General features: G+C 48.5%; 1 protein-coding gene across 2 annotated transcripts in view; it reads right to left on the minus strand.

Moving 5' to 3' along the window:
- The window catches only part of LOC142566715 (uncharacterized), a 168,693-nt gene that overhangs the window by 14,668 nt on the left and 127,602 nt on the right, over window positions 1-26,423 (minus strand). For both annotated transcript variants that reach the window (XR_012825114.1, XM_075677556.1), the window contains exon 3: window positions 25,220-25,286. Coding sequence is in view for 1 of the 2 variants with exons in the window: in XM_075677556.1 (XP_075533671.1) it covers window positions 25,220-25,286 (67 nt within the window). In the remaining variant the exon portion in view is untranslated. The remainder of the gene's footprint in view (window positions 1-25,219; window positions 25,287-26,423) is intronic.

A 26,423-nucleotide genomic window follows, 5' to 3' on the forward strand; every position in this document is an offset into this window, starting at 1 on the left:
AAAAAACAACTTGCCGCAGGTGGGATGCGAAGGTTGTGGGTTGTTTTTTCATCCACTTTAATTTCTATTAACTTATCGTTTCTTTATTTCATTTATTAAGCACAAGTAATTTCCCCTATGTTGTCCATGGTGTCAGTGTTGGCTTCTTATGTTCTGGAAGCGATGGAAACATGAATATTTGCTGCGACTACCACCGGTTTATCGCTCGCCCAGGCACCACTCAAGAAATTTAGAGGTCGGTGACATCGTAATTGTCGACATTCCTAACACGCCCAAGTTATTCTGGCCACTAGCCCGAATTCAAGAGGTGTACCCAGGAGGCGACGGAGTTGTGCGCGCCTGTTTTTTCCGATTACAGGGAGGTAAAGTCTTCAAGAGGCCAGTGCAGAAGCTACATCGTCTAGATGTCACCACATTTGAGTCCCCGGAGGATGTCGGAGATTAGCAGACGACGACGAAAAAGAATAGATCGCGGGCTGCTGCCTCCGCGGCTGGCGTCAGGAAGTGCGCGCACCTGTATCATCCTCATGCGAGCTTCTTGTGTTCGTCTCTCGTCATAAAAAGGCTTGGTTGGGTGTGTCGCGGCTCCGTTTTCTGGCGACGCGACCTGTAAGTGGCCGGTGTTCCGCAACGCGCGTGTCTATCCCTCCGTTCGCAGCAGATTTCATTCGTTTACTGCACAATTAATACTGCGGGCCAGTAGGCCCAATCGGAATAAAAAAGCAATCACGAAATAAATACTGGAGAGGAACAAGAGAGGAGAAGACTGGTCGGTAAGACCGGACATAAACAGTATGGCTGCCCAGTGCTGGGGAAAGCGATAAAGGGAAGAAAAGTGATAAAAGGAGTCCCGCACTAAAATTTAAGAAGAATCTCCATATAGAACAGGACCAAGGTAGGAATTGCGACAAGTACAGGCAAAATATTCCAATTAGGAGCATCTCCTTTCTCCAAACTACACAATTGCAAGAAAGAAAAAAAAAATCTCGCAGTTCTGGTACCTCAGCATCGACAATAAGACGCACATCAGGGGCGGTATATTTGGCATGACAATCCATCTTATTTTCAGCTCTTCCTTCGTCATCAGCTCGCACGCCGTTTGGTCGCAGTCATCGGTCGGGTCGACAATTCGCTGCAACGCGTGATAACAAATCAAGAAATGCAAATTAAATGCTGCCCTCCACACGTTTCTTTGAGTAATCTATTACTTCTTCAGCACGGTGACAACGACAAAACGCAAGTTACTAAGAGTACAATATGCAACCTTTTAACTTATTAGCTTCTCTGAGAACAATACCAGTGTGCCAAACGGAATAGGCGTTGAAAACATTTGTTGGTATTCTTAATGCCCTCCTTCACTCAATTAAAACCAACAGCAATGTACAAACAGCGAAGTAGTCGTACATACTGGCACAAATCCACTCTAGGAGATTGGCCGAGAACCGGGTAGCTTAAAGTAACGTACAAAAGAAAAGGACAAAATAGTATGGGAGGTAAGTTAGAATGAAAATATAGAGGTTTGAGAGACTGATGTTATGAAAATGATATTAAAAGTACATGAGAACATGAAGCGGTCCTGTTGGCAGGCCGTCTTCTTCGCGGTTTCCACTGGTTTCATACATGGGATCATCCGTCTAAGCTCGCCCCTTCTTACACTCCCTTAGTTGCACCGACGTGAGATAAATACTGGAATCTATGGTTATAGATCGTGGCCACACGTGGGGGGGCGGGGGGGGGGGTTCGGCAGTAACGGACAAGTGGTACTGAGAATAAATCTAGCTCTAGGGACAAAAATTTTCCAGCCAACATGTCTATATCGCAACGACGTTATAGATCATTTTATCCGCTGTGTGGCAGCAGCCTGTTCAGGACCCTGGAAAACTTCCAGTCCTGCATTTTTGAGTCAAGTTAGCCAAGAAAAAAGAAGCATTTTGTCGCATGGTATACGGTAGGCACATCTTGATTTGTTCAGATATTTAGTACGCGCGCCATGCGTCGAGCTCATGTATGGGCTTTCTGTCATCATCATCATCATCATCATCATCATCATCATCATCATCATCATCATCATCATCATCATCATCATTCTGGTTACGTCCACTGCAGGGCAAAAGTCTCTCCCATACTTCTCCAACTACCCCGGTCATGTACTAATTGTGGCCATGTTGTCCCTGCAAACTTCTTGACCTCATCCGCCCACCTAACTTTCTGGCGCCCCCTTCTACGCTTCCATTCCCTTGGAATCCAGTCCGTAACCCTTAATGACCATCGGTTATCTTCCCTCGTCATTACATGTCCTGCCCATGCGCATTTCTTTTTCTTCATTTCAACTAAGATGTCATTAACTCGCGTTTGTTCCCTGACCCAATCTGCTCTTTTCTTATCCCTTAACGTTACACCCATCATTCTTCTTTCCATAGCTCGTCGCGTCGTCCTCAATTTAAGTAGAACCCTCTTCGTAAGTCTCCAGGTTTCTGCCCCGTACGTGAGTACTGGTAAGACACAGCTGTTATACACTTTTCTCTTGAGGGATAATGGCAAGCTGCTGTTCATGATCTGAGAATGCCTGCCAAAGGCACCCCAGCCCATTCTTATTCTTCTGATTATTTCAGTCTCATGATCCGGATCGGCGGTCACTACCTGCCCTAAGTAGATGTATTCCCTTACCACTTCCAGTACCTCGCTACCTATTATAAATTGCTGTTCTCTTCTGAGGTTCTTAAACATTACTCTAGTTTTCTGCACATTAATTTTTAGACCCACTCTTGTGGTTTGCCTCTCCAGGTCAGTGAGCGTGCACTCCAATTGGTCCCCTGAGTTACTAAGCAAGGCAATATCATCAGCGAATCGCAAGTTACTAAGGTATCCTCCATTAACTTTTATCCCCAATTCTCCCCAATCCAGGTCTCTGAATACCTTCTGTAAGCACGCTGTGAATAGCATTGGAGAGATCCTATCTCTCTGCCTGACGCCTTTCTTTATAGGGATTTTGTTGCTTTCTTTATGGAGGACTACGGGTGCTCTGGAGCAGCTACTGATACCTTTCAGTATTTTCACATACGGCTCGTCTACACCCTGATTCCATAATGCTTCCATGAGACCGCTGAGGTTTCGACTGAATCAAACGCTCTCTTATAATCAATGAAAGCTATATATATATATATATATATATATATATATATATATATATATATATATATATATATATATATATATATATATATATATATATATATATATATATATATATATATATATATATATATATATATATAGATTGGTTGTATTCCGCACATTTCTCTATGACATGGTTGATAGTGCGAATATGGTCTGTTGTTGAGTAGCCTTTACGGAATCCTGCCTCGTCCTTTGGTTGACAGAAGTCTAAGGTGTTCCTGATTCTATTTGCGATTACCTTAGTAAATACTTTGTAGGCAACGGGCAGTAAGCTAATCGTAAGCAGTTGTTGTATTTAACCACAAATTCACTTGTCGAACACTCCAACTGTACAGCAGAACTGGTGCGCCAGCTGGAAGATTCCATAAATTTGTAGTCTATTATCACTTGTGCTGTACCCGAGGGGTTAAACGGAAGCCTTCGGGGAACTCCGTTTGTTAGCATAAACAGCGTCTAGCGCATGCGCGCACACGACGCTGGACGTGTAGCGAAGCACTGTGGCCTTCTGCCGACGACCATGGCCTGCACTCCTTTCTCGCCGACATACAAGAAAATAACCAGCCAACACAAGCATCAGGCTCCTATAGTGCGTGGCTGAGCGGCCTCGGTGAGAACGCTTATGAAGGATAATTCAAAAACACATAAGCACGGAGCCCAAATGTTCTGATAACAGTCGCAGAAATTCGAAGTGAACTGGGAAACCGTATTGCACAGGCTCTTTCGTTAGAGGAATGTTGTGCCTGTGGCTGATGGAAAAGTAATGAGATGTAACGGGATGCACCATGTGTAGTTGCCTTACCTACTGCTTGTTGGATATGGTACGTTATTGCACGTGTTTCCCTGCAGGCGTCGTAGCCTGTTCCTTCAGAGCAACCAGAATGTCGTCGCGAGAGAAGGGTGAGGGGGGCGACCTGGAGATACGCCGGCTGGCATCGTCGCCGTCGGTAGCCGGGTGGGCCATTCATGCATTCGCGGTTTCGGCCTCGACCTCCCTCCCCCCCTCCCCTGTTCTGCGCGCGTGCGTGTGGTTGCACAGCGGTGGTCACTTATCTGCGCCCCGCGAAAGAGGCGATCGCGGCTCGGTTCATTACCTTGACGGAGCCGCGCCACAACCCGCACTGACGTCTCGGACGCGCGGGCGTGTCCAGTTCACGTGCTGTGTGCAAACGCGCCCGCGCTGCCATCCGCACGCCTCAGCGGTCACCCCCCCCCCGCCCCTTTCCCCAGTCTGGTGAAGACAATTCCCACCCACGACCCACTGAACTATCGCTGCCAAACGAACTGCGCCGGAGGACGAAAGTGTCACCACCGCTCAGCGAATATCTTATTTTCACTTATCTTGCCAAGGAGGAACCGGGAAGAGAGAAGCCTCCCGACCGGCTGTCCTGATTCCGGAGTTCGAGCTGCGCTTCAATGGAGCATGAAGACCTAGCCGTCCAACTGAGTGCCCAGGCGACGTGATTGGCCGATAATAAGCACGTTAATAGCGATAACGCGAGCCTTGCTTTGCGTGTAAGGGTATTCTGGTTTGAACTCTGCCAGCAGGTAAAGGAGGTGATCGTTTGCCGCTGCGTGTAGTTGAGAATGGCGGCAGACGTATACACATACTCAAGGACTAAGAAAAAATAAATAAACGCCAGTTTAAAGGCACAGGAAAAGCCATTATCGAGGCAAAAGCTTTCATTCAAAGGCTTGTAACTTTGTTTATGCAGCAATGTATTCTGGCATTAGTAGAGTTCTATAGGTGCAGCGTTTCTGTTTCAGCGTTTCAGCGTTCCAAAGGGAAATACGGGAATATTCTGCCTTGCTTTTATCTACACAGCTTCTCTGCCCTGTCCGTCATCACGACGTCATTTGCCAGCCATACCGGGCAGACTGCACTACAAGGACAGAGATGCTGCGGAGACCGCTACTACAGATTCTTTGCCTGCGCTCGTGTAGGTCCCCATCAATTCTCTCACCTGCAGAGTACGACATGGGCTCCGAGATCGCAATGGCCCTGTGCGATCTCGGAGGTGGCGCCACGGGTATGGTTACAGTATCGAGCGCTCCAACAGTGTTTTCTGCCTTATTAAATAGCTTTGATTCCGGTTTCCCGAATCTTGTTTGTGTTCCCTTTATGACTTCGCCTGATAATATGTTCTTAGTTTGTAGTGTTTATTGTCGTGCTGGTTGCCTGCAATGTGGTTTTTTTTAGATAATATGTACGTTAGTGCTTGTCACGTATTTTAGTAATGCACTGTTTTGTTACTACTGCACTGCCCTCGATAACGCCTTGGCGACTGCAAATATGTAAATAAATAAATAAATATGTTCCCGAGAAATTTCCAAAGCAAGACCAAGAGTTCGCCGCGACGCTCAAGTCACTGGTTATCCTTACTCAGCTACTGACATACCCACATCCAAGCCTTTAACAAGTACCGCACGCCCTAAGTTTAGTCCTTGCAGCAGGCATCAACACTCGCCGGTTGGGCTCATTTCGGTCAGAAACCAAAAGCCAGCAGAATTCCACATGCCTTGGGCCTCGTGTTTCATGCATACGTCGGCACGTTCTCACAAATCGGTTGCCAGTGTTGGCCATACGTGAAAGTAACCCATCAAGTTTAAATGAGCTGTATGGCTAGCGAATCCACCAAGCATTCAACGTGCAGCGAAGACAGCCAAAGTGAACACACTCATATTCGCATGGGCCTCACGTTCTGTTGCTGTGCAGCCCCATAGTATGACGAGGACCAATATGTGCAGCTCGGGGAGCGGCACGCGCATTGCTGGCCAAAGTCGGCAGACCTAAGTGACCAACTTTGGTGCACGCTCCAGTGTCCGTTTTTGTCTGTCTATCCTTTGTCCACCGTAGTTGTATACCACTACCACCACCGTCACGTTGGAGAGTGGGGCCTCACCCTCCTGGCTGTGATGAGGCTGGACAGCTCCACGCAGTTGGCCTCACACGGCAAGGCTTTGCGCTAGACGACAGGGTCGAAACGGCATATAGCATCGCTTGTAATTTATTTTAGAGAAAAGTACGGGGCAATGTTAAAATGAAATTCTTGGCTTTTGCCTGCCATAACCGCAAATCAGGTGTGCCCACGCAGTAGCGGGGGACACCTGATTAAGTTTTAACGGCTGGGGTTCTCTAACGTGCACTCACTGCATGGCACACGGGCGCCTTTGTATTTCGCACGCCATCGAGGGCGGCTCGATATTAAGTGAGCAAAAATGATGCAGAGAATTGAATGCACATGCTAGATAAATGCATGTGCAAAGCATGGTGATAGCCGAGCAGAAGCAAATCGAAATATTCAAACAGCGTTTAGAGATGACGCTGTTGGCAGCGTCAGGGGATGACTCCCGGCGACGCTTCTATTTTCTCCGTGAGCATGGTCGAATACTTTTCAGACAAGCCTTGTATATGTGCAAATGCTACGTGGCAGGCCACGCACTGCCTTTCATTGCACCGCGAAGCTGCTGTTAGTTCCAGTGCAGAAAACTAGCGAAGAATGCCTTTCTGATTTCCCCACATTTTACTATGAACGCAACCCAGATACGGCCTTGGTACTCAGCTCAGGCACAATCTAAAATTATGGGATTTTACGTGTCAAAACCGCTTTCTAATTATGAGGCACGCCGTAGTGGAGGACTCCGGAAATTTTAACCACCTGGGGAGCATTAACGTGCACGTAAATCTAAGTACCACGGGTGTTTTCGCATTTCGCCCCCTTCGAAATGCGGCCACCGTGGCTGGGATTCGATCCCGCGACCTCGTGCTCAGCAGCCGAACACCATAGCCACTGAGCAACCACGGCGGAGCAGGCGAAATCTCGTATTGCGTGTAGGATGAAAAAAAAAGATATGGGAGAACGTTGCTCTCCTCAAGGCGAAAGCGGAGCAAGAAAAATACTCATTGTCAAATTGGAGCAGCCATTGTGCCGACCACTCTGCGGGGCACGCCTTGCCAGCCGTTTTAGCGTGATTCACGACCTATCGCGTTTCGCGCCTCGGTCTGTCGGCCGCAAAAGGAATGCGAGGCCCAGCGGCAGCTCCCGTTGACCCGCCTTGGATGCCGTCCAACGGCACAGACGCCTTGTTGGGGAGACAACCATGAACGCTGCCGGCCGAACGTATACAACCATAAACACCTCCCGTCCCTCATTACGAGCAAACTCGTAACCGCATCGGCGGTGTCCATGTTTCAGTCGTAAATCGCGTCGTGTCACCGAGCAGCGGCAGCCGTCCTACTGGCGCGGCGGGCAACAACAGGGAAAGCGGATTCACGGGGGAGCAACGGCCCGGCTGAGAGCCATTCACGGTTGTCTTGGACAGGGCGGGTCCGCGCGGCCATGTTACATCCACGAGGGTGCCCCTTAAAGGCGCCAATAAATTTTAAAGAAGTTGTTCTTGGCGGCCTGATGTGGTGACCGCACGACGGACTCAGTCACAAAGAGGCACGCATCGCGCTTTTAGCACCCGACACTTATGTGCAGCAAAACCGGATGCAAGCGCATGGGTCTATCTGTACGCCATTTAAGGTAATAAAATGAAATGAAATTTGGAATGGATAGACACATGCCTAATTTTTCACCTTCCAAGCAGTATGTTGTGAAGAAAACATTGCGGAAGTGTTAACAAAGCGAAAGGGGTGAGCCGCCTTCAAAGTGTCCATCACTTCTGCGAGAGCTGGCCACGATGACCACAAGTCCTCGCAAAGTTACTACAAGTGGTTTCGAGTGTTCAAGCTAGAGGCTTCAGGTTCGCTCGTGAAAACATGAGGAACGGCTCAGCGCTATCACCTAGATATTAGGGCGTCCTAACTGCAGTTTCAGTTTCGTACAAAGGCGTTGCCAGGCGCTATTTTTCTCATTATTTCTTTTCATGATGCAGTTACGTTGATCGCGACCACGCAGTCCCCGAGTGGTCACCCCAAGAGCACAAAGGGTGCCAGCATGGAGCTGGAAAGTGAATGCTTCATTTGCCACCGCTACAGATTGAACAACTACCCATGTAAGCATGCCCTCTGGATACCTACAAACCAGCCTCGCTCGCTTTGCGACAACGATCTGACTGACGGTCGGCAGATCACGGCGTCAAGCACTAGGCGAAGGAACGTCTCGGCTTTCTGCCTCGCGTGATTCACACCGTACGCAAGTGCGCCCTAGTACCGCAGGAACGAACGGGCACAGTCATTTATTGCCGTCATTTCTACGCATCGTTTGTAACAACAGCAAAGCGAGTGAGACAGCGCGGCACAAGCCAGGCTAATGTATTAAGCCGAGATGCGAGCACTCGTATCTCCCCCTTCCCAGACCGAGGGAGCACTGGAGCCGTCCCGCGCGATTAAATCGACGCGCGGCAAGCGTACAGTATGTACACGATCGCATCTCCTGGAATTGCAGTGCACGCAACTCTAGGGCTCTGCATACAAAAGGGCGTATATACTTGTCGGCGAGAACAGATGCAGGCACGGGAAGACGAACGGCTCCTGCTGCGCCCTGGCGACCACGCCACACCTTCTTTTGGGCTCCGTAATGAAGCGGTTTCCAGGTAGAACGCGGCGACCGCTAAATCTTCCCGGAAGCAGAGACAGAGGACCAGGGACGACGTCGCCGCGGCGTCCTCTCCCCGCGGGTGCCCCAGTGTGTACGCCGACATAATATACACACGCGCCGCCAGTGTGTTCGAGCGGTCGCAGTCACTGGCCACTGTCTGAGCGGTGCGACTGCTGCGGCCATTGTGACTCCCCGTAGCTTCCGAACTGCCGGCGACAATGCGCTTCTCCGGCGAGCAGCGAAAGCCGGCCCCAGAGGTCGGCCGGCCATGCGCCGCCGCGAGTTAGGCGCCGGCTGCACCCCGCGGTGCCGTTGTTCGAGCCTGGGTCGCGCGTCGCGCTGCTTGGCGCTGCTCGCGCGCGAGTGTGTGCGTATCGAGTAAAAGTGGCCACAAAGGCAGGGGACAAACAGGCGTCGATTGAGATGTTCACTTCTGCGGACAGTCTCGATGTGCCCGAGAATCCCGGCACAACCAGTAGACGGCGTGTCCCTCCTGCCGCGTGCTTGTTTGGCTTGTTTGTACGCTGCCCCCGCGTCGTGTCCCGTAGCCGTGCCACGGCGACGCGCACAGACTCCAGACGGGAAGGACTGGACAAAACCTCGGGCCCACTCCGGCGTTCAGGTCTTGATTATGGCCTGCTCGCCGGAACCGATGACCCGTTGCGAACGCGGCGACTGCTCGGTATACACCCAAGATGTAAAAGCGACGTGCCGGGTTCGGGGGAGTGAGGAGGTGGCGGCTACAATGGCAGAGGTGTCGAGAGGGCGTTTCCTAATTCTTGCCCCTGCCTTCGCAGGATGCTTCCCGGTGCTGCCGACTGCCACTCTGCAACATCGGCGGCGCCGACACCGCAGCGCCCGCACAATAGCGCCCCATGAAGTGGAGTTCATCAATGTTGATAGCCCTTCATTTCGGCTCCCGCGAACTTGAGGGAAATAGAGGAGCTGAGGTTCAGTACAGGGCAACAAGTTAGTCGCCCCCATCCTTGCATATTTTTATCTTCTTCGATATAGACGCCTGCAGCTTGCCGTGGCTTGGTTCGTCTGGGTATTGTCGAGGCGCCGCCGCCTCAAAGGAAGAAAAGGCATGGAGGTTTATTTAGGACCTTACCGAGTATATGTTCGTCCCGCAACTGGCCTTTTCTCTTCGCCTGTACTTTTTCTGTGACGCTGGGTAAAATGGATCGGCACTGAAGTGACTGGGTGCAGCGGCAGCACGGAACTGGCCCAAGTTTATGTACGGCGTCGACGATAGCCTCACCAAGGTAGCGGCCACGGGTTTTCCCAGTAACGGGAGTGTTTGCGCCCAGGCAGTCACGCATGCGTGGAGTCTCTCCTGCAGCCCACGTAGGCACCAACGTATTCTTTTACGACGGTGTCCGGAATGGTTGAGAAAATGCCATAGCATCGGCGGTCACTACCTGTCCTAAGTAGATGTATTTTCTTACCAATTCCACTGCCTCGTTACCTATCGTAAACAGCTGTTCTCTTCCGAGACTGTTAAACATTACTTCAATTTTCTGCAGATTAATTTTTAGACCGACCCTTCAACTTTCCCTCTCCAGGCCAGTGAGCATGCATTGCAATCGGCCCCCTGAGTTACTAAGCAAGGCAATATCATCAGCGAATCGCAAGTTACTAATGAATTCTCCATTGACTCTTATTCCCAATTCTTCCCAATCCAGGTTTCTGAATACCCCCTGTAAACGCGCTGTGAATAGCATTGGAGAGATCGTATTTCACCTGCCTAATGCCCTTCTTTATTGGGATTTAGTTGCTTTCTTTATGGAGCATTACGGTGGCTGTGGAGCCTCTATAGAACATCTTTCAGTAATTTTACATAGGGCGCGTCTACACCCTGATTCCGTAATGCCTCCATGACTGCTGAGGTTTTGACTGAATCAAGCACTTTCTCGTAATCAATGAAAGCTATATATAAAGGTTGGTTATATTCCGCGTATTTATCTATCACCTGATTGATAGTGTGAATATGGTCTATTGTTGAGTATCCTTTACGGAGTCCTGCCTGGTCCTTTGGTTGACAGAAATCTAAGGTGTTCCTGATTCTATTTTACGATTACCCTAGTAAATACTTTGTAGGCAACGTACAGTAAGGTGAACGGTCTATAATTTTTCAAGTCTTTAGCGTCCCCTTTCTTATGGATTACGATTGTGTTTGCGTTCTTCCAAGATTCCGGTACGCTCGAGGTCATGAGGCATTGCGTATACAGGGTGGCCAGTTTTTCTAGTACAATCTACCCACCATCGTTCAATAAATCTTCTGTTACCTGATCCCCCCCAGCTGCCTTCCCCTTTGCATAGCCTCCAAGGCTTTCTTTACTTATGCTGGCGTTACTTGTGGGATTTCAAATTTCTCTACACTGTTCTCTTTTCCATTATCGTCATGGGTGCCAGTTGTACTGTATAAATCTCTATAGAACTCCTCAGCCACTTGAACTATCGCATGCATATTAGTAATGATATTGCCGGCTTTGTCTCTTAACGCATACATCTGTTTCTTGCCTATTCCTAGTTTCTTCTTCACTGCTTTAGGGCTTCCTCCATTCCTGAGAGCATGTTAAATTCTATTCATATTATACGTCCTTATGTCAGCTGTCTTACGCTTGTTGTTTAACTTGGAAAGTTCTGCCAGTTCTATTCTAGCTGTAGGGTTAGAGATTTTCATACATTGGCGTTTCTTGATCAGGTCTTTCGTCTCCTGCTTTAGCTTACTGGCATCATGTCTAACGGAGTTACACCGACTTCTATTTCGCACTCCTTAATGATGCCCATAAGATTGTCGTTCATTGCTTCAACACTAAGGTCCTCTTCGTGAGTTAAAGCCGAATACCTGTTCTGTAGCTTGATCCGGAATCACTCTATTTTCCCTCTTACCGCTAACTCATTGATCGGCTTCTTATGTACCAGTTTCTTCCGTTCCCTCCTCAAGTGTAGGCTAATTCGTGTTCTTACCATCCTATGGTCACTACAACCCACCTTGCCGAGCCCGTCCACATCTTGCATGATGCCAGGTTTAGCGCAGATGATAAAGTCTATTTCATATCTAGTATCGCCATTCGGGTTCCTCCACGTCCACTTTCGGCTATCCCGCTTGCGGCAGAAGGTATTCATTTCCGCACATTGTTCTGTTCTGCAAATTCTACTAATAACTCTGCCCTACTATTCCTAGAGCCTATACTATATTCCCACACTGACTTGTCTCCAGCCTGCTTCTAGCCTACCTTGGCATTGAAGTCGCCCATCAGTATAGCGTATTTTGTTTTCACTTTACCTATCGCCGTTTCCACGTCTTCATAGAAGCTTTCGACTTCCTGGTTATCATGAATAGATATAGGGGCGTAGACCTGTACGAACTTCAATTTGTACCTGTTATTAAGTTTCACAACAAGACCTGCCACCCTCTGGTTAATGCTATAGAATTCCTGTATGTTACCAGCTGTATCCTTGTTAATCAGGAATCCGACTCCTAGTTCTCGTCTCTCCGCTAAATCCCGGTAACAGAGTACGGGCCCGCTTTTTAGCTCTGCATATGCTTCTTTTGTCCTCCTAACTTCACTGAGCCCTATTATATCCCATTTACTGCCCTCTAATTGCTCCAATAGCACTGCTAGACTCGCCTCACTAGGTAACGTTCTAGCGTTAAACGTTGCCAGGTTCAGATTCCAATGGCGGCCTGTTCGCCACTATGGTTGTGGGCAAGTGCAAATGTAGTCCCTCTGCAGTGCCACACTCCCAGCACAACAATCGCGCACTCCCTTATGCAATACGTACGGGTCATTATGGAGAAAAATAAATTGAAAGAAATGAAGACCCACGAAGACACGTTGGTAAGTATATCTGCGATTCCAGAAGAAACCTCCTGCGCGGTGGACTATGGCCCTATGGCGTGGCGCTGCTAAGCATGAGGGCGCGGCATTAAATTCCGGGGGCCGCATCTAGATGGAGGCGAAATCCGCAGCCCCCCACTGCGGTCATATCGTGGTATTGGCACGTATAGAACCCCAGAATTAAACTTTCTGCTTAATTCCACAAGAACAATAAGAAGGGCATGAAAGGCGCCATAACAAAGGGTAATAACTTGCTGATAGCACGCAGTCATCGAAAAACGGTACTAATGCGTGTGCAACAATGCGTTGGTGCCTTCTTTTTGTGCCTAAACATTGCACGGGCAATAATTAACACATTGTACGCAAAGGATTCTGGCATCGGCGAGGCGCCGTTACGCGATCGGTTTCGGTGTCGCTCTGAAAATGAGCTGAAGCTTTTCGCGCTAGCGTGCTTTAAGTAAGCGCCTTCCATCCGTTTAAAATTCGTTTTGTTAAGAGCTCGTCGAAAGCTACAAACGCCCAATTGGCATAGGTGGCCTGTGGTCAATATTGAAATAGTCAAATAGTAAATCTTATAGAATTAGGCTGCCAAATGATCCGGCGGAGAACTTCCTTTTCGTTCGGCCTTGTTGGGAGTCTTGTCCTGGAAAGAGTATTATTGTGTATTGAATACCCTATTTTCATAAGTATACAGACAGTCGTTGCTGAAACGCGCGGTGTAATTTTTCTCTTTCACAAAAAGAAAGAGCGAAAAAATAAATAAACAAAACTGAAACAAAGAAGCACGCCAAGGGAGTGCATAACAGAGTGCAATCGCGGTGCGAACTTGCGTATTCCAAGTCGAATGTCAAAAAAAAAAAAATACTGCACAAAATGCGCTGCCTATCCGCAACGCACGGATAGCGTTGATTTGGTCTATATATGCAACAGGTGCATTCGACCGTAAAACGCACGCCGTTGGCTAACATTTTTCTCATTAGAGTAAGAACGTTGCCCAATGCCGCCGGCAAGAAGGGACGAGAATGCAAGCCGAAATGCGTGTGCTGCGCTTTCGTGCAGCGACACTGAAAGAGCGTCTACACATGCCCGCTGAAAGGCACCTTGCTGTTCATCCTGCTTGTGTAATACACCGTGGCTGATGTCGTCTAACAGTGAGGTTCGTTCAAAGAGTGCACGCTCTCCCGTTTCTTTTTACTTGGCGTTCTTTGTTCTTTCTTTTGTTAGAACAGCGTCGCGTTCGTGCGGAATGGTTAATGCCGTGAAGACTCGAGTGTATCGGCGACTGACGGAGGAAAGTAGACACACGGCAGCGCAAGCCGGGAGAGCTGGAAGGTCAGTCGTCTTGAATGGAGAGCACACGGGGCGATAAGCGAAGTGATCCGTGTAATACGCGGCGAATAGACAGTGCACATATTGATCCTGAACGAAAGCGTCGGGCGAAGGGAGCGAGCGAGGGCACGACGCGTCTCCTGGCTGTTGCCCCGGGCGGCCCGCGATAGACGCCGGGCGGCTCTCGCGTGATGCGCGGACATCAGAAGGCTGCGCGACGGTCGCATTCCACGCCGGTTGCCGAGAATTAGGCTCCGCGTGCCCCGGCGCAATCAAGCCCGGGTCGACCGCTGGTGTTTTTATACGCGCGAGTGGGGGTGTCGAGACCCGCCGCTCTGATAGGTACACACTTAGGACGCACGTTGGCTCACCAAATGCGCCTTCCAGCTGAAGGCGTGGGGAAAGAAGGCGCGAGGGGGGTATTGGAGGGGCGAATATTCTGCCGCGAGGGGCGAGCGCGCGGGGCCCCACAACGACGCAACCGTTCGGGGCAAGCGACACGTGTCGGGGGTTACAAGTCGGCGTCGTCGAGGAGCAACCCGTCGTCTATCGTAAAGCGCCGTGCGGCTTTGATAAGCCGGGCCTTCACGTGGGCCGCCCGATAGCGCGACACGGGCACCCGTGCGCTGTCGGGGCGCGCAGTCGGCCCGGACCGCCGCGCGGAGGCTATAAATCTGCGAGCTGCCCACGGCGTGCCTTTGGCGGCCTGACACGGGGCCATCATGCGTCGATCGCCCTCGATAAGCGTGTGTCGCGCTAAGTGTGCTGCGGTCCATGCGAATGAACAACTAATTCGCCGATCCCTCTCGCGGGGCCAAAGCCGGGCGGCGGCAACTTTGCCAGTCCGGCGCGAGGACACGAGGCTGCGTTCAGGGCGGCAGCAAGAGTGCGGCGGCCCTCTTGTCTGTCGAGGTCCTAATGGCGCTGTAAAGGAGCCGCCCCGTAAGCGCCGTTCACGTCACTCCCCCCTGCACCGTCGGCCATCCTCAAGGACGTGGACAGACCGCTGTCGCCGGTGCGCTCCACGCTTTCTCGTACCGCGGCATTCAGCTGCCGGGCCGACGGCTTGCTCGCAGGCGTACAGATCCGAAACTGTGTCATACGCTCGTGTTTCCACGCACTCTGGCTCACATGGGTCCTGTGCATCAACGATGAGAACAAAAAGGGGGCAGTAGGCTTAGTTTTACGTTTCCATATGTATGTTCGTGGGAGGGACGACTGCCTAGTGGTGCATTGCACGCTCAATTTCACTTATATGTACGGGACATACCCACGACCCATGTTCCGAATTCCTAGGCCGAAGGAGTTATAATAAATTGTTAATCGACGCTTGTCCTCTTTAGTTTTGATGACTGAAACAATAATATGTGCTATGTTGTCCTAAATGCGCGTTCTCCCTTAGCTAATCATTCTCGAGAGGTAGGGTATTGGAGGCGAGCTCCACCACTAGAAAAGCTGACGCTGCCTTCGGCGTGACGTGGTATGAGGGATCACGCGGACACAGCGGCCGCGTCGGCTGCTTCGGAATGGCCGGAGCGAACTGAAAACGAAAGTTTAATGTTTCACCTGCGCTGCGGTTCTGATTAAGTAGGGAGGTTTTCCCGCTTCGGGTGTCTGCTTGACAACACAAGAAAGCACTATAATAGGTAGTGACAGCCTTTGAAGGCGTATAATATGGTAGGCTACTGCTCGGTGCTGCAGTGCCGGACGTACAGTCACGTGAAATACGACCTGCAACACCGGTTCCCGTGGTCGAAGGGGCTCCAAGACTGTACGGATGCGCAGAGACAGGTAAGTTCCAGACCTAAACACAGCTTCAATTAGTGGTATTTATTAAACCGATATTTCACATGTCCGAGCCACCGCGCAGCCCTGGAGCCCCTTCGACCGCGAACAAGGGTGTTGGAAGTCATATTTCACGCGACTGTACATGACGGAGCCCCGTGTCAGCCTTCGCACGTACCCGATGGGAGCTGCGTGAAGCTTCGATCGCGAAATCAGCAAGCAGTCATCGGCTACAACTCGGGTGCGCAGGAAGCACTTCCGCGTGGAAGATTTCTGCTACGGCGTCGGGGCTGGGATGATAGCAGAAAGCGCGCACTGAGATGCTCGGCGCTGTCCGGCTAAAGTCGCGCAGCTGTGGTCTAGGAACATGTTGATGTTAGATAAAAGTGCAACGGTAAAAAGCACATTAAATAAAGGCATGGCGTATGCTCATGCTTGTATAGCACGAAATAAATGTACGGGATTAAAAGAAAGAAGCAGGGGGTAATTGCTCACTGAGAAGACTGATAAACGTACAGTGCGACGCAGCTTGAGAAATAGCGATATTGAACCGTCCGAGACTTTAGAATAAAAGAAATAAAAATTGAATGGTCGCGACGGGACAAGTCGCCGTCGTAGGCGGTGAAGTCGCTGATTATTTTTTGAACAGCCGTGACAGTCTCCACGCAAGAATGGTTGCTTGTGTGCGGTCAAAGGCTCCTGTGCTGCAGCCTTACGCTCACGGTGCGGTGCGAAAACGCGCTCGCAGCGAACTGGAAACATTGTGCGCGGACATGCCTGCAGACGCGCAGTCGGTCACCGCGAACCCGTGCGCGTATTTAGAATTGCTCGTAGATACAGCGGGGCGTGGCACTTTTGACGGAGCTCGACGTTTCTGCGCAGGCGCGAGTAAGAGCGGGCGCGAGAGAGAAAATCTGGGGGCTTTTGCTCCTTGAATATATGACTCAGCCTAGGCACTACGGAGGAGGTTTCTTAGAGCGCGTTGTATTCGTTTGTCCCCTAGACATGCCGGCATTGCGGAGTTCGGTCGAGTTGGTTTATACGCTCCGGCGCTGGCTGCCCGCGCGGTGAGGCAGTGGGCGCGGACGCCGCTTGGTGATCGCTGTGTCTGAAGGGACAATATTCTGACTGGTGTTTTATAAGTCGCGGGTCGCTTTTTTCATCGCGACGATAGATCGGACTTTTTACGAGCACTGCTCCTGGAGGGCACATGTAACCGGCAAACGGAGGCTTCAGGAGAGCACCTGAGGTTACATTAAAGCAGGCGGCGCAGGATCTCCGGGGCACCCAAGCGGTAGCGGGGGGATCAAAGCTGGAAGCCGGGCGGCCCGTGGGTTCGGGCCGCAATGGCCGAAGCGTGCCTGGGGGTGTTCGCATAAAACATTGGCTGTCCGCGATAGCGGACAGCCGATCTTATACTCCCCTGGCACCCGCAGGCCTCTGCGAGCCCCAACCCACGGACCAGTCGGGCTTCTAGCTTTGATATCCCCGTTGCCGCTTTGGTGTCCTGGAGGCGCCGCCAATAATGCGAAATAATGACACGTTGTTTTCATTAGTAAAAACATGATCGATTAAATATGATTGCGTCGAGCCGCCAACTTGCGATGCTAAGTTCAGCACAACTGCGCCCCGCGACTTCTGCCGGCACGCCTAGGGACAAGCGCATACACCGCGCGCGAAGAGACTCCTCCGTAGTACCTAGGCAGAGTCGTATTTTTAAGGAGCAAAACTCCCCACATTTCCTCTCTCGCACCCGCTCTCACTCGCGCATGCGCGCAAACGCCCGTCGTCTCCGCAAGTTCCACGCCCCGCTGTACCTACGAGCAGTTGGAAATACGCTTATCCCTCATACTACGCAAGGGAGGCGCTTCCGACAGATGGCGACTCCGTAAGTCCTCGCCCCCAATACGGTTCACTATAGGGTCCATATGGATGGGTTGGAGTCACCCCGATTCTGACTATTCTATTCAATTTACGGCACGAAAGAAGAGAAATATCTAAAAAGAAAATGCAACAAGAAACAAAAAAATGCAGACTCCTCGCCTATATAGTGTAAACTTGGAAGTTTGTGCAGCAATTCCAAACATTTTTTTTTTCTAGGTGGATGGAGCCCAACTGATAACTCTAGCCAACAAAGCTGTAATGCAAGGTGATAAATGGTCATACAAAAATAGACTGCAAGTTAACGCCTCGAAAACAAAACCTACGTTTTCTAGCGATAGCAACTATATGGATACTCCAGGCGCATTCCTGCCGACGGCGTCGCCGTGAGGTTCCGTGTAAAGTCCAAGCGCGATAAAATCGTCGCCGCGCGTCGTTCGCTGCACATGAAAGCCTGCGAGCTAGAGTTCGTGGCTCAACGTCGCGCACGCAAGAGAGAAAAGCGGGTCCTCCATCGCCCGATGGGGGTCGGCTAGGCAGGGCACCTTCTCGCGACCCGAGGGGCGTCCGGGCGGAGGCCGCGTGCGACAGCCTGTATCTTGGAAGCCAGCTTAGACGGGTACAGCGTCCGCCGTCCTCTGTCTTTTCGCAGCTTAGTTTGCGTTGATGCGAGACGCTGCAAGCAGGTCACTTCGCTCACTGCTGCTGCTGCGCTTCCTCACTCCAACGTTTTGACGGCAAGTTTCCGCGGTCGTCGAGTGAGATGGGCTCACGTTTGCTTGTGCGCGCGTGACACAATGCTATGCGCGTGACACCATGCCTATGTTTAAAAGTTTATACGGCAGATAAAACTCCATACTTCGTGTAGCTGCCCACTACTTTGCTATCGCAATCGATCCTTCGCCTTTCGGGTGAAACTGAGACTATTTGTATTGTTAAGAAGAAACCAGTATGCATAAAAAATTTATACTTGATGATTCCATTCTGTTTCCAACTTGATTCCGGAGATTCTCGTTATTCCACGCCTGTTAACTCTTGTGAATGGTGACACTTGACCCATTCCCACTCCTGGAGTGGCTGAGCTCATCCATTCCTCTGGTTCCAGTAAACGAAACGCTATCTCTGTCATTATTTACTACTTGGCTTGAGAGTAAGTAAACAATGTTTTTAAATCTTAAGAATTGCAAATAATATCACGCAATCTTTTTTTCGCACAAGAACAAACGTGCATGTTTAGTGGCCTCAATGTTATCTCCGCAGTGCGTTGTTATTCATAATCAGTCCAATATCTCCTGTTTTTAAAACAAGGCCTTTCTCAATTTTCGTTTCGGCAAAAATTTATTTCTGATAAGTACGGTGAAAAAAATTAACAGCGCTTAGAAAAAGCAGCACGCGAACTGTCGGATTGTGGAGCACATGCCTAGCTGTTCCTAGTAGAGCCGTGCCTGGTCAGTACAATACGCCTACTTCAGGAACATTATTTCAAGAAAACATATAGTACACAATACAATGACACGTGTAATAGGACTACACAAGAAAAAATAACACAACTGAACACAAAACACACGTTGCAGAAGCGAAACTTTGTTTCATGGTGTTTACGCGGTTTCCTCGTTTCTTGCTTTCTATTCAACTTCGGATTGAAGCCTGCGTCGCAATCACAGGTGGCTTTCGTGGTGCGCCGAAAGCTCCCCGCCGACGGCGGCTGAGGTGACCTTCACTGCAGGCGGTTCACGACCGCGTAGCACGATGCGATACCAGGGCTTGCCTTGTACCTTCTTAAATTCTTAATTCTTGCGGAACTATCTTTATTCCGGCAAATCTAAGTACAAGATAATCTTACACCGTTGAGCATGCCATGCGTACAGCAAAGCTGGCCTCAGTGGTTAACGTAAAAGCATTCGTCTTTTGCAGGATTCACATCTATCGGAATATTAGCGGACGTCAGCTTTTCTTTTCGCGCTTGCCCGATACTCGACGGCGCGCGCAAAAGAATGCGGCGCCGTGCACTCGCGCAGGCTGCCATCGTTCTTGTGCCGCCGTGTCGTCAGTCGAGCGTGGTCTCGCCAAATCATTCTCGACAATTAAAAGGTGTCGTCTTTAAATGCACTACAATCTCGTAAGGTAATAAAGGATTCCGGGTCTACAGAAGTGGAGAATGTGTACAACTCCATGTTTATAATTACCGCGGCAGATGTAGTCACCTACAGCTGGATACTGAAAGAGCTGCTATTGCGTAAAAAGTTTTTAAAAATGTAATAAAGTGGTCAAATGTAGCTTAGTCCTCGCTTAAAATCAATAGTTAGGGTCGCAGGATTATGGGTCGGTTCCATTAAAACTAGATTCTGAAATCGCGGCCGCTCAATCCATTGCCATCCTGTCGGTCCTACTCGTGCCACCACTCCATTCACACATTGCGGTTGTCTGAAAAGAAATAATTTCGATGCCGAAGCTGTAACTCCGCAGCACGTTTCTGTACATCATTGCGCTGCGTGAAGCCTTTATTACTATATAAGTTGTTGTTCTTATCTCCTTTTAATCATTGTAACATGGTCTGTGAAAAAACGGTGCGCTCTAAAAGAAAGTAATATTCAGGTTACCAAAAAAACAAAAAAACAGGGATAAAGGTATTCTATGGCCTTCCCTTACAATAGCCCCCGAGTTCGTGTCAAGTGGGCCGATATACGATTAATATGCTTCATTTTTCTGAACTGAGCCTCTTTTTCTAAATATCAATGAATATGGCGGGATAGTTATCCGACACTGTAACACGGGTTGTTACAAAAAATAACGATGATGTACGAAGTCCGGTGTACTAGACAATGGCATGCGCAATATCAACGAACCAACTACAGCAAAGATTACCCTGTACTTTTAGGTTTTTAGCGCACCAAAAGGGACGAGAGACAGAGGTACGACGCGGACACAGCGCTAACTTCCAACAATTATTCAACGAAGCGGTACGCATATATATATGTGTAACAGACAACAGCGTACGCATGCGCATATGTACTGGTATTTAATCAAATGAGACAGCAACGAGACATGTGTAATGGAAAGATGATATCGAAGATGAAAAAAGCGACCATGCATAGGCAAAACATTTTTTTGTAATTGCAAGATTAAAATGCCATCTCCATCAAGCCAACCTCTGTGATGCGTTTAAAAAATCGTTTAAGAATTTTTCTAAGCGCGTCACAGAGGGTGGCTTGACATACGCGCATGCGTACGCTGTTGTCTGTTACCCATAAATATGTGTACTGCTTTGTAGAATAAAACAATTGTTGGAAGTTAGCGCTGTGTCCGCGTCGTACCTCTGTCTCTCGTCCCTTTTTGTGCTCTAAAAACCTAAAAGTTATGGAATACCAACCTGCCCAAACCTACTCTTTTTCAAGTTACCTTGCACTCTTCCAATGCTACTCAATAAAATGATGGCCACGAACTACCGACTAAACAATGTCACAGCGTAGAACTATATTAATAACTTGAGACCATGCGTCCGTTCTCCCCTGCTTTCCTTATTTTATTTTTTTTTGCCCCTCGCGCTTACTGTGTTTGGTTACCACTCTTCCAACCATTCTTTTTTTCATTGATCACATTGCGTGTGTCTCTTCAGCTAGTAAGGCTGACGCACTGGATCCGAATACCACTCATGCTGATTGGTTAAGGTTTATTCCTCTGACTGATCCGTTTTACCTAGTCATACACACTGGATTTTCAGTAAACTTTGATATGGTTTGATTTTATTTTATTTGGCCTTGCATACATATCGTGTTTCTCGTGTGTCATTAAGACAGAGCGAAAGCTCTGTCAACACTAAAAGACGGTTCTTTACAGTCCACACGTCAGACTGTGAGGGTGGGATATATGTATATGATCTATTCTCCATTTATTTATTTATTTATTTATTTATTTATTTATTTATTTATTTATTTATTATGCAGTCTTTTGAAATTGTAACTGACTGCCCGGTGTTTTGCTGCAAACTGCTAACGAGCTAGAATAATTTGCATGACCGATCATCACCCTTCATTGATTTAATAATTTCTAGTTGCTCAGAAGTCGGTGACATATTGTGCTTCTAGGCTACCTTTTCAATCCGTAATGAATGAATGAATGAATGAATGAATGAATGAATGAATGAATGAATTAATGAATGAATGAATGAATGAAGTAAGAACGCCAGTCGTTGCAATAAAACGTACAGCGCATTAGTATAAAACGTGGTACTCCTGACGGGAAAGCTCACAATGAAAATAACGAAAGCTCTCATTTCTTAACTGTCTGCGGTGCTAGCAAAGCCCCAAATGGCAGTGGTCCATTGTGCAGCACCCTCAATATATAGCGTAGCTCCCGCATTTGCTGGGCACCGAGAAGAAGCACCAACTGCTTCTTCATCCGCCACTCTGCAGAAACACGACGTACTTTAGGAAGAAATTCATTCGCCTAGGACACCTAGCCGAGAAGGCCTTGAAAGACGGTCGCCGCACTTCGTGGCACGTTGATGCATGCAGGAAAAAGATTGACTCCTGACACACATTTTTTAACACGAGGTACAATGGATGGAACACCTCTGCATTAAATCGTACCGCCGATTATTTTTTAGCAGAGAGTACTTATAAGCCGTTGCTGGCATCACGAGTGATTGTTTTGCACCAATCACGATCACTTCGCGTGCAATGATCCCGACGTGACGCGTTCCGAAGAACTGCTGCATACGGATGCCAACGAAAAAAAAATAAAATACAAGAAAAAATACAACTGCGTTAACATAAGGCGTGCGCCATTGCGGCAGACTTTTTTGGCAGCAAGAAACAAGACTGGTTTGAAAGCCGTGCCACAGCCTTTCGCGCTTAATAACGTCGGTGGAAATATCGGCAAATGCTTAAGTATTGTATCACAACTTTGGAAGCCATGTGGGGCATAGAGGAAGTAAGTCATTTGTAGCACTCGCACCTCTAACGAAGCAGTTGACAATGCTTGTTGTAGCGTCTTGCCTTTGTACACAAGATAATGCATGTAGAGAACACCCCTGGAAATGATAACGTAAACCAACGCCACCGGGGAAAGTGAGCTGCAAGAGCACGCCGTTTTCTGCATATGTTTGTTTCCATGTCGCTGGAAAGAGAGACGCCGCCATAGCTGGCGCGCATAATCCTGTTGCACGCTCAGTCCAAATTGATCAAACGAAAAGCTCTCCTCATACACGGTTCCTTTGGCGATGATGCAGACTCTCTCCGCCTGGCAGATATGCGAACCAAAAAAAGAAAAAGAAATCGGCAAATTGTTGCAAGTGGAGAGGCAAACCGTCCTCGAGCAGCCTGTGTTCTTCCTCTTCCATTGTGCTGTGTTTCCCCAGATTTTGCTTCGTGCGGCTGAGCAACTGTCGTGCACCTATCGCCTGCCATAAATTAAAATCAATTTTGCAACATTGTGCACTATCCATAACAAAAAAGGACGTATCCTCCTTCTGCATGTTGATGTCAGTAGCTACACGAACCCCTACCTCGGTGCTTTTGCATATCTTTGTTTTTGCATATTATCTTGAACTGAACGGAACGTAATGTTCTTCATTAAATGATAATCAAGTGAGAATCATGAGTCCTTAACGCGAATGCCTATGGAGGTGGCCCACAAACCAATCGCTAAAAAAGTTCATTTTATTTTCATGATCCAATGACGAAATTTCGGCTCCAGAAAGTATGTCTGTTCGTGTGGCTGTTCGTGTGGCTGTGTGTGTGTGTGTGTGTGTGTGTGTGTGTGTGTGTGTGTGTGTGTGTGTGTGTGTCTGTGTGTTTGTGTGTGTGTGTGTGTGTGTGTGTGTGTGTGTGTGTGTGTGTGTGTGTGTGTGTGTGTGTGTGTGTGTGTGTGTGTGTGTTTGCGTGCGTGCGTGCGTGCGTGTGCGTGCGTGCGTGCGTGAGTCTGCGCGACTGTCACAAACATACACTGCATTAGATACCTGCTTCTGAAGAAAGAGGGTGACAGCACCAGCAGGCACGACGGTCGTCGTCCTAGGTAATTCGCGCATGAAACTGCAGTTAGCAGAAGACCCAGGGGCGCACGGCGAACTACGACGAGCCTGATCGACTGTAGCACCCCTTAATAAACGCTGGCGCATGCGCGATTGGTTCTTTGAGATTAACCTATATATTACCAGATATGCGCACCTTATAAACGCACTAGGAGCCCACGTAAAGGACCACGCACTGCGCGACAAAGGTGTACCGCGAGCGCTGAAAGGAGCAATACGCCTCTCAAGTGGGCTTCCTCCACCTTCTCGGTTTGTACCAAAGAACCTGTGAAACACCATCCGCTGTTTTTTTTTAAATAAGGAAAACAAGCTAACCAAACAGCTGCGAACCTATATGATCACCAGATCAGACACTTCCGCCATCCGTTTATGCCTCATCGATATAATGCAGCGCAGTCACCGTCCGCCCCTCAAACACTGCTCCCTGCACTCCGACGGCTTCTCGTAAAATACGGGATGGCTGTGAAGCGGGCCGTGCAATGGGTAGATGGCTGCACAACTGGAATTTCCAGCGCCATCGCTCATCGTCGCATTCATTTTAATTTTTCTGGCGTACACTAGAAACGTACTCGAGGCACATGAGGCTGATGTCCGTATAGCTTGACTGGTCCCGCAATGCGTCGCATATACATGGCAGCAGGTGACACGCAAGAAAAAATAACTACAAAAGTGGAAGGCATGCTTAGAAGGTAAATTGTTACAGTATGAGACCACAACAAACAAACAGAAATAGCCAGGTATACACCTCTTGACTATAAAGCATTTAATAGCATAATAAAAATGTGCTGCAAACCAAACCAAGAAAAAGAGTACTAATATTAATATTCAAAAGCAGTACAAACTATGCAGTACATCGAAATTAGTAACAATCAATTATTTTTACAAAGTTTTATAAACTTCTCCGCGCTAGTTATTGCGCGTAAGGAACATGGGCCTCACTGAACTACTATTGATTTGCGATTCATGTCCAAGTACTCAGCATACACGTATAAATGCGATAAATGACGGCCTACCAAAGCGAACTTTAAGATAGAGACTACCCCGCAAAAAAATATGTATTTCTGCGCCCTTTTATTTCTTTTATATTCAGCTGGAACTAACAGACAGAAATTCTTCATTATACCGCCATTGCCATTATTTTTGTCTTCTCCAAACGCACCCGGCATGGAATCTTTCTATCGGCCGCTGAGTTTCTTGTGCCATGCCAAAACGCATAAGAGCAATGTTCTTTTTGTCGTTCTTGTTGTTGATTGCGTCGGAAGTGACTTTAAAAGGAGAGAATTTGGCGACTTATTCTCATCCCTTTCTGCATCATAAGGGGTGCTAATATTTCAGTTTTTCGGAATTGATCAAGATCGCCTGCTGCAGAAAACAATTCTAGTCCTTGTCTTGGCTTGTGATGAGAGTTGGACATTGCTTGCGAAAGAAATCGTAACACACATTCAACTTATTTAAAAAGATTACTCATAAACTAGTTAATTTCTTATTTTACAGCGCATATTGGTATTTACTAATTATGGCCGGCGAGTTTGCGAGATTTGTCCACTTGGAAGTAATTTGCAGAACACATCAGTCTGCAGATATCCGCCCTCAGAGTCACCGTAAAAATGCACTGTTCCACTTACTTTTTAGCTGTATATGGCCGGCCGATTCGTTTGTCCGCACGTCCGCCCGCCGCCTGTACGCCGAAAGCTCCTCCGGTGCAACCCCATGCACATGCACAAAAAAAGAAGAAAAAAGGAAGAAAGAAAGGTGCGCGATTAGCCAACACCCCCTACATAGTACGATGCCTGTTTACTCCGATACATGACGTCACGCTACCTGGCCCGAAATTTCCGTTGACAAAGCTGGCGGCATGAAAGCTGTGACGTCAAAATCAGTGACGCCTACTCGGGAGCACCCCATTTATGGCAGTCGGGCCAGGTAACATGGCGTTATGGATCGGAGGGAAAAGGTCTTGTGCTATATAGGTGGTGTTGGATTGGCTGCGCCAGTAGCGACGTCGTTGCTTTCCATCATAGCCGAACGCGCGCCCAGCAGTTTTTCTCCGGCTCCTAAATGGGTAGGCCACGCCTCATACCTACGCCTGAGGAGGAGGCAGCTTTCGATCAGCAACGCCGCCAGCAGAACCGGGAACGAGCTCGTCTACGCTGTGCCGATGCTGCAGGCCGGGCACAAGCAGCAACTGCGTACCAAGGATCCGACAGCCTACCAAGCGGTTGTTTAATGAGCCGGCTGGATTAATCCAGTGATACACACCGGGGTCGCACGTTTGAGCTCCGCTGGTTAACCACCTGTACGGAGTTCTTGGGTGGTGATTTTTTTAAAGAAACGCTCTTTTATGCGTTGAAGCAGAAAAGTAACTGGAATGTCCCACACTTTGGGAAACATGTCAAAGCTGGTGTCCTCCTGTAAATTCATTTGAAGCGGATACATCTTACACACTTTCCGACTACAATTCGCAGATTTCAATATGTGCCGTAATATGTAAATAATTAAGAATTTAATTAGTGAATCCCTGTTAATTAGGTAAATATGAGTGTCGATTTCTCGTGCTAGTAATGTCTGTCCGCCAGTTCAAATAACCCAGATCGAGGGCAAGGTTTGTGCCATCTGCCACAGGCGATCTTTAAAAATTCCAGAAAACTTAGACATGTCGATGCTGTAGGCAGATAATTTCTACTAAATTATCTCCAATAATTCAACGAGAATATCTCGTCCTTTAGGCGGCCTGTGAATGTGCTGTTTTGGTTTACGCAAGTAAATTATTATTTTCCAGTCTAGATATATGTTTTCGTCCCTTTAAAAACAATGTGCGATGCCGTCGTA

The sequence above is a fragment of the Dermacentor variabilis genome, unplaced genomic scaffold, assembly GCF_050947875.1.
Source record: "Dermacentor variabilis isolate Ectoservices unplaced genomic scaffold, ASM5094787v1 scaffold_13, whole genome shotgun sequence".
Lineage (NCBI taxonomy): Eukaryota > Metazoa > Arthropoda > Arachnida > Ixodida > Ixodidae > Dermacentor > Dermacentor variabilis.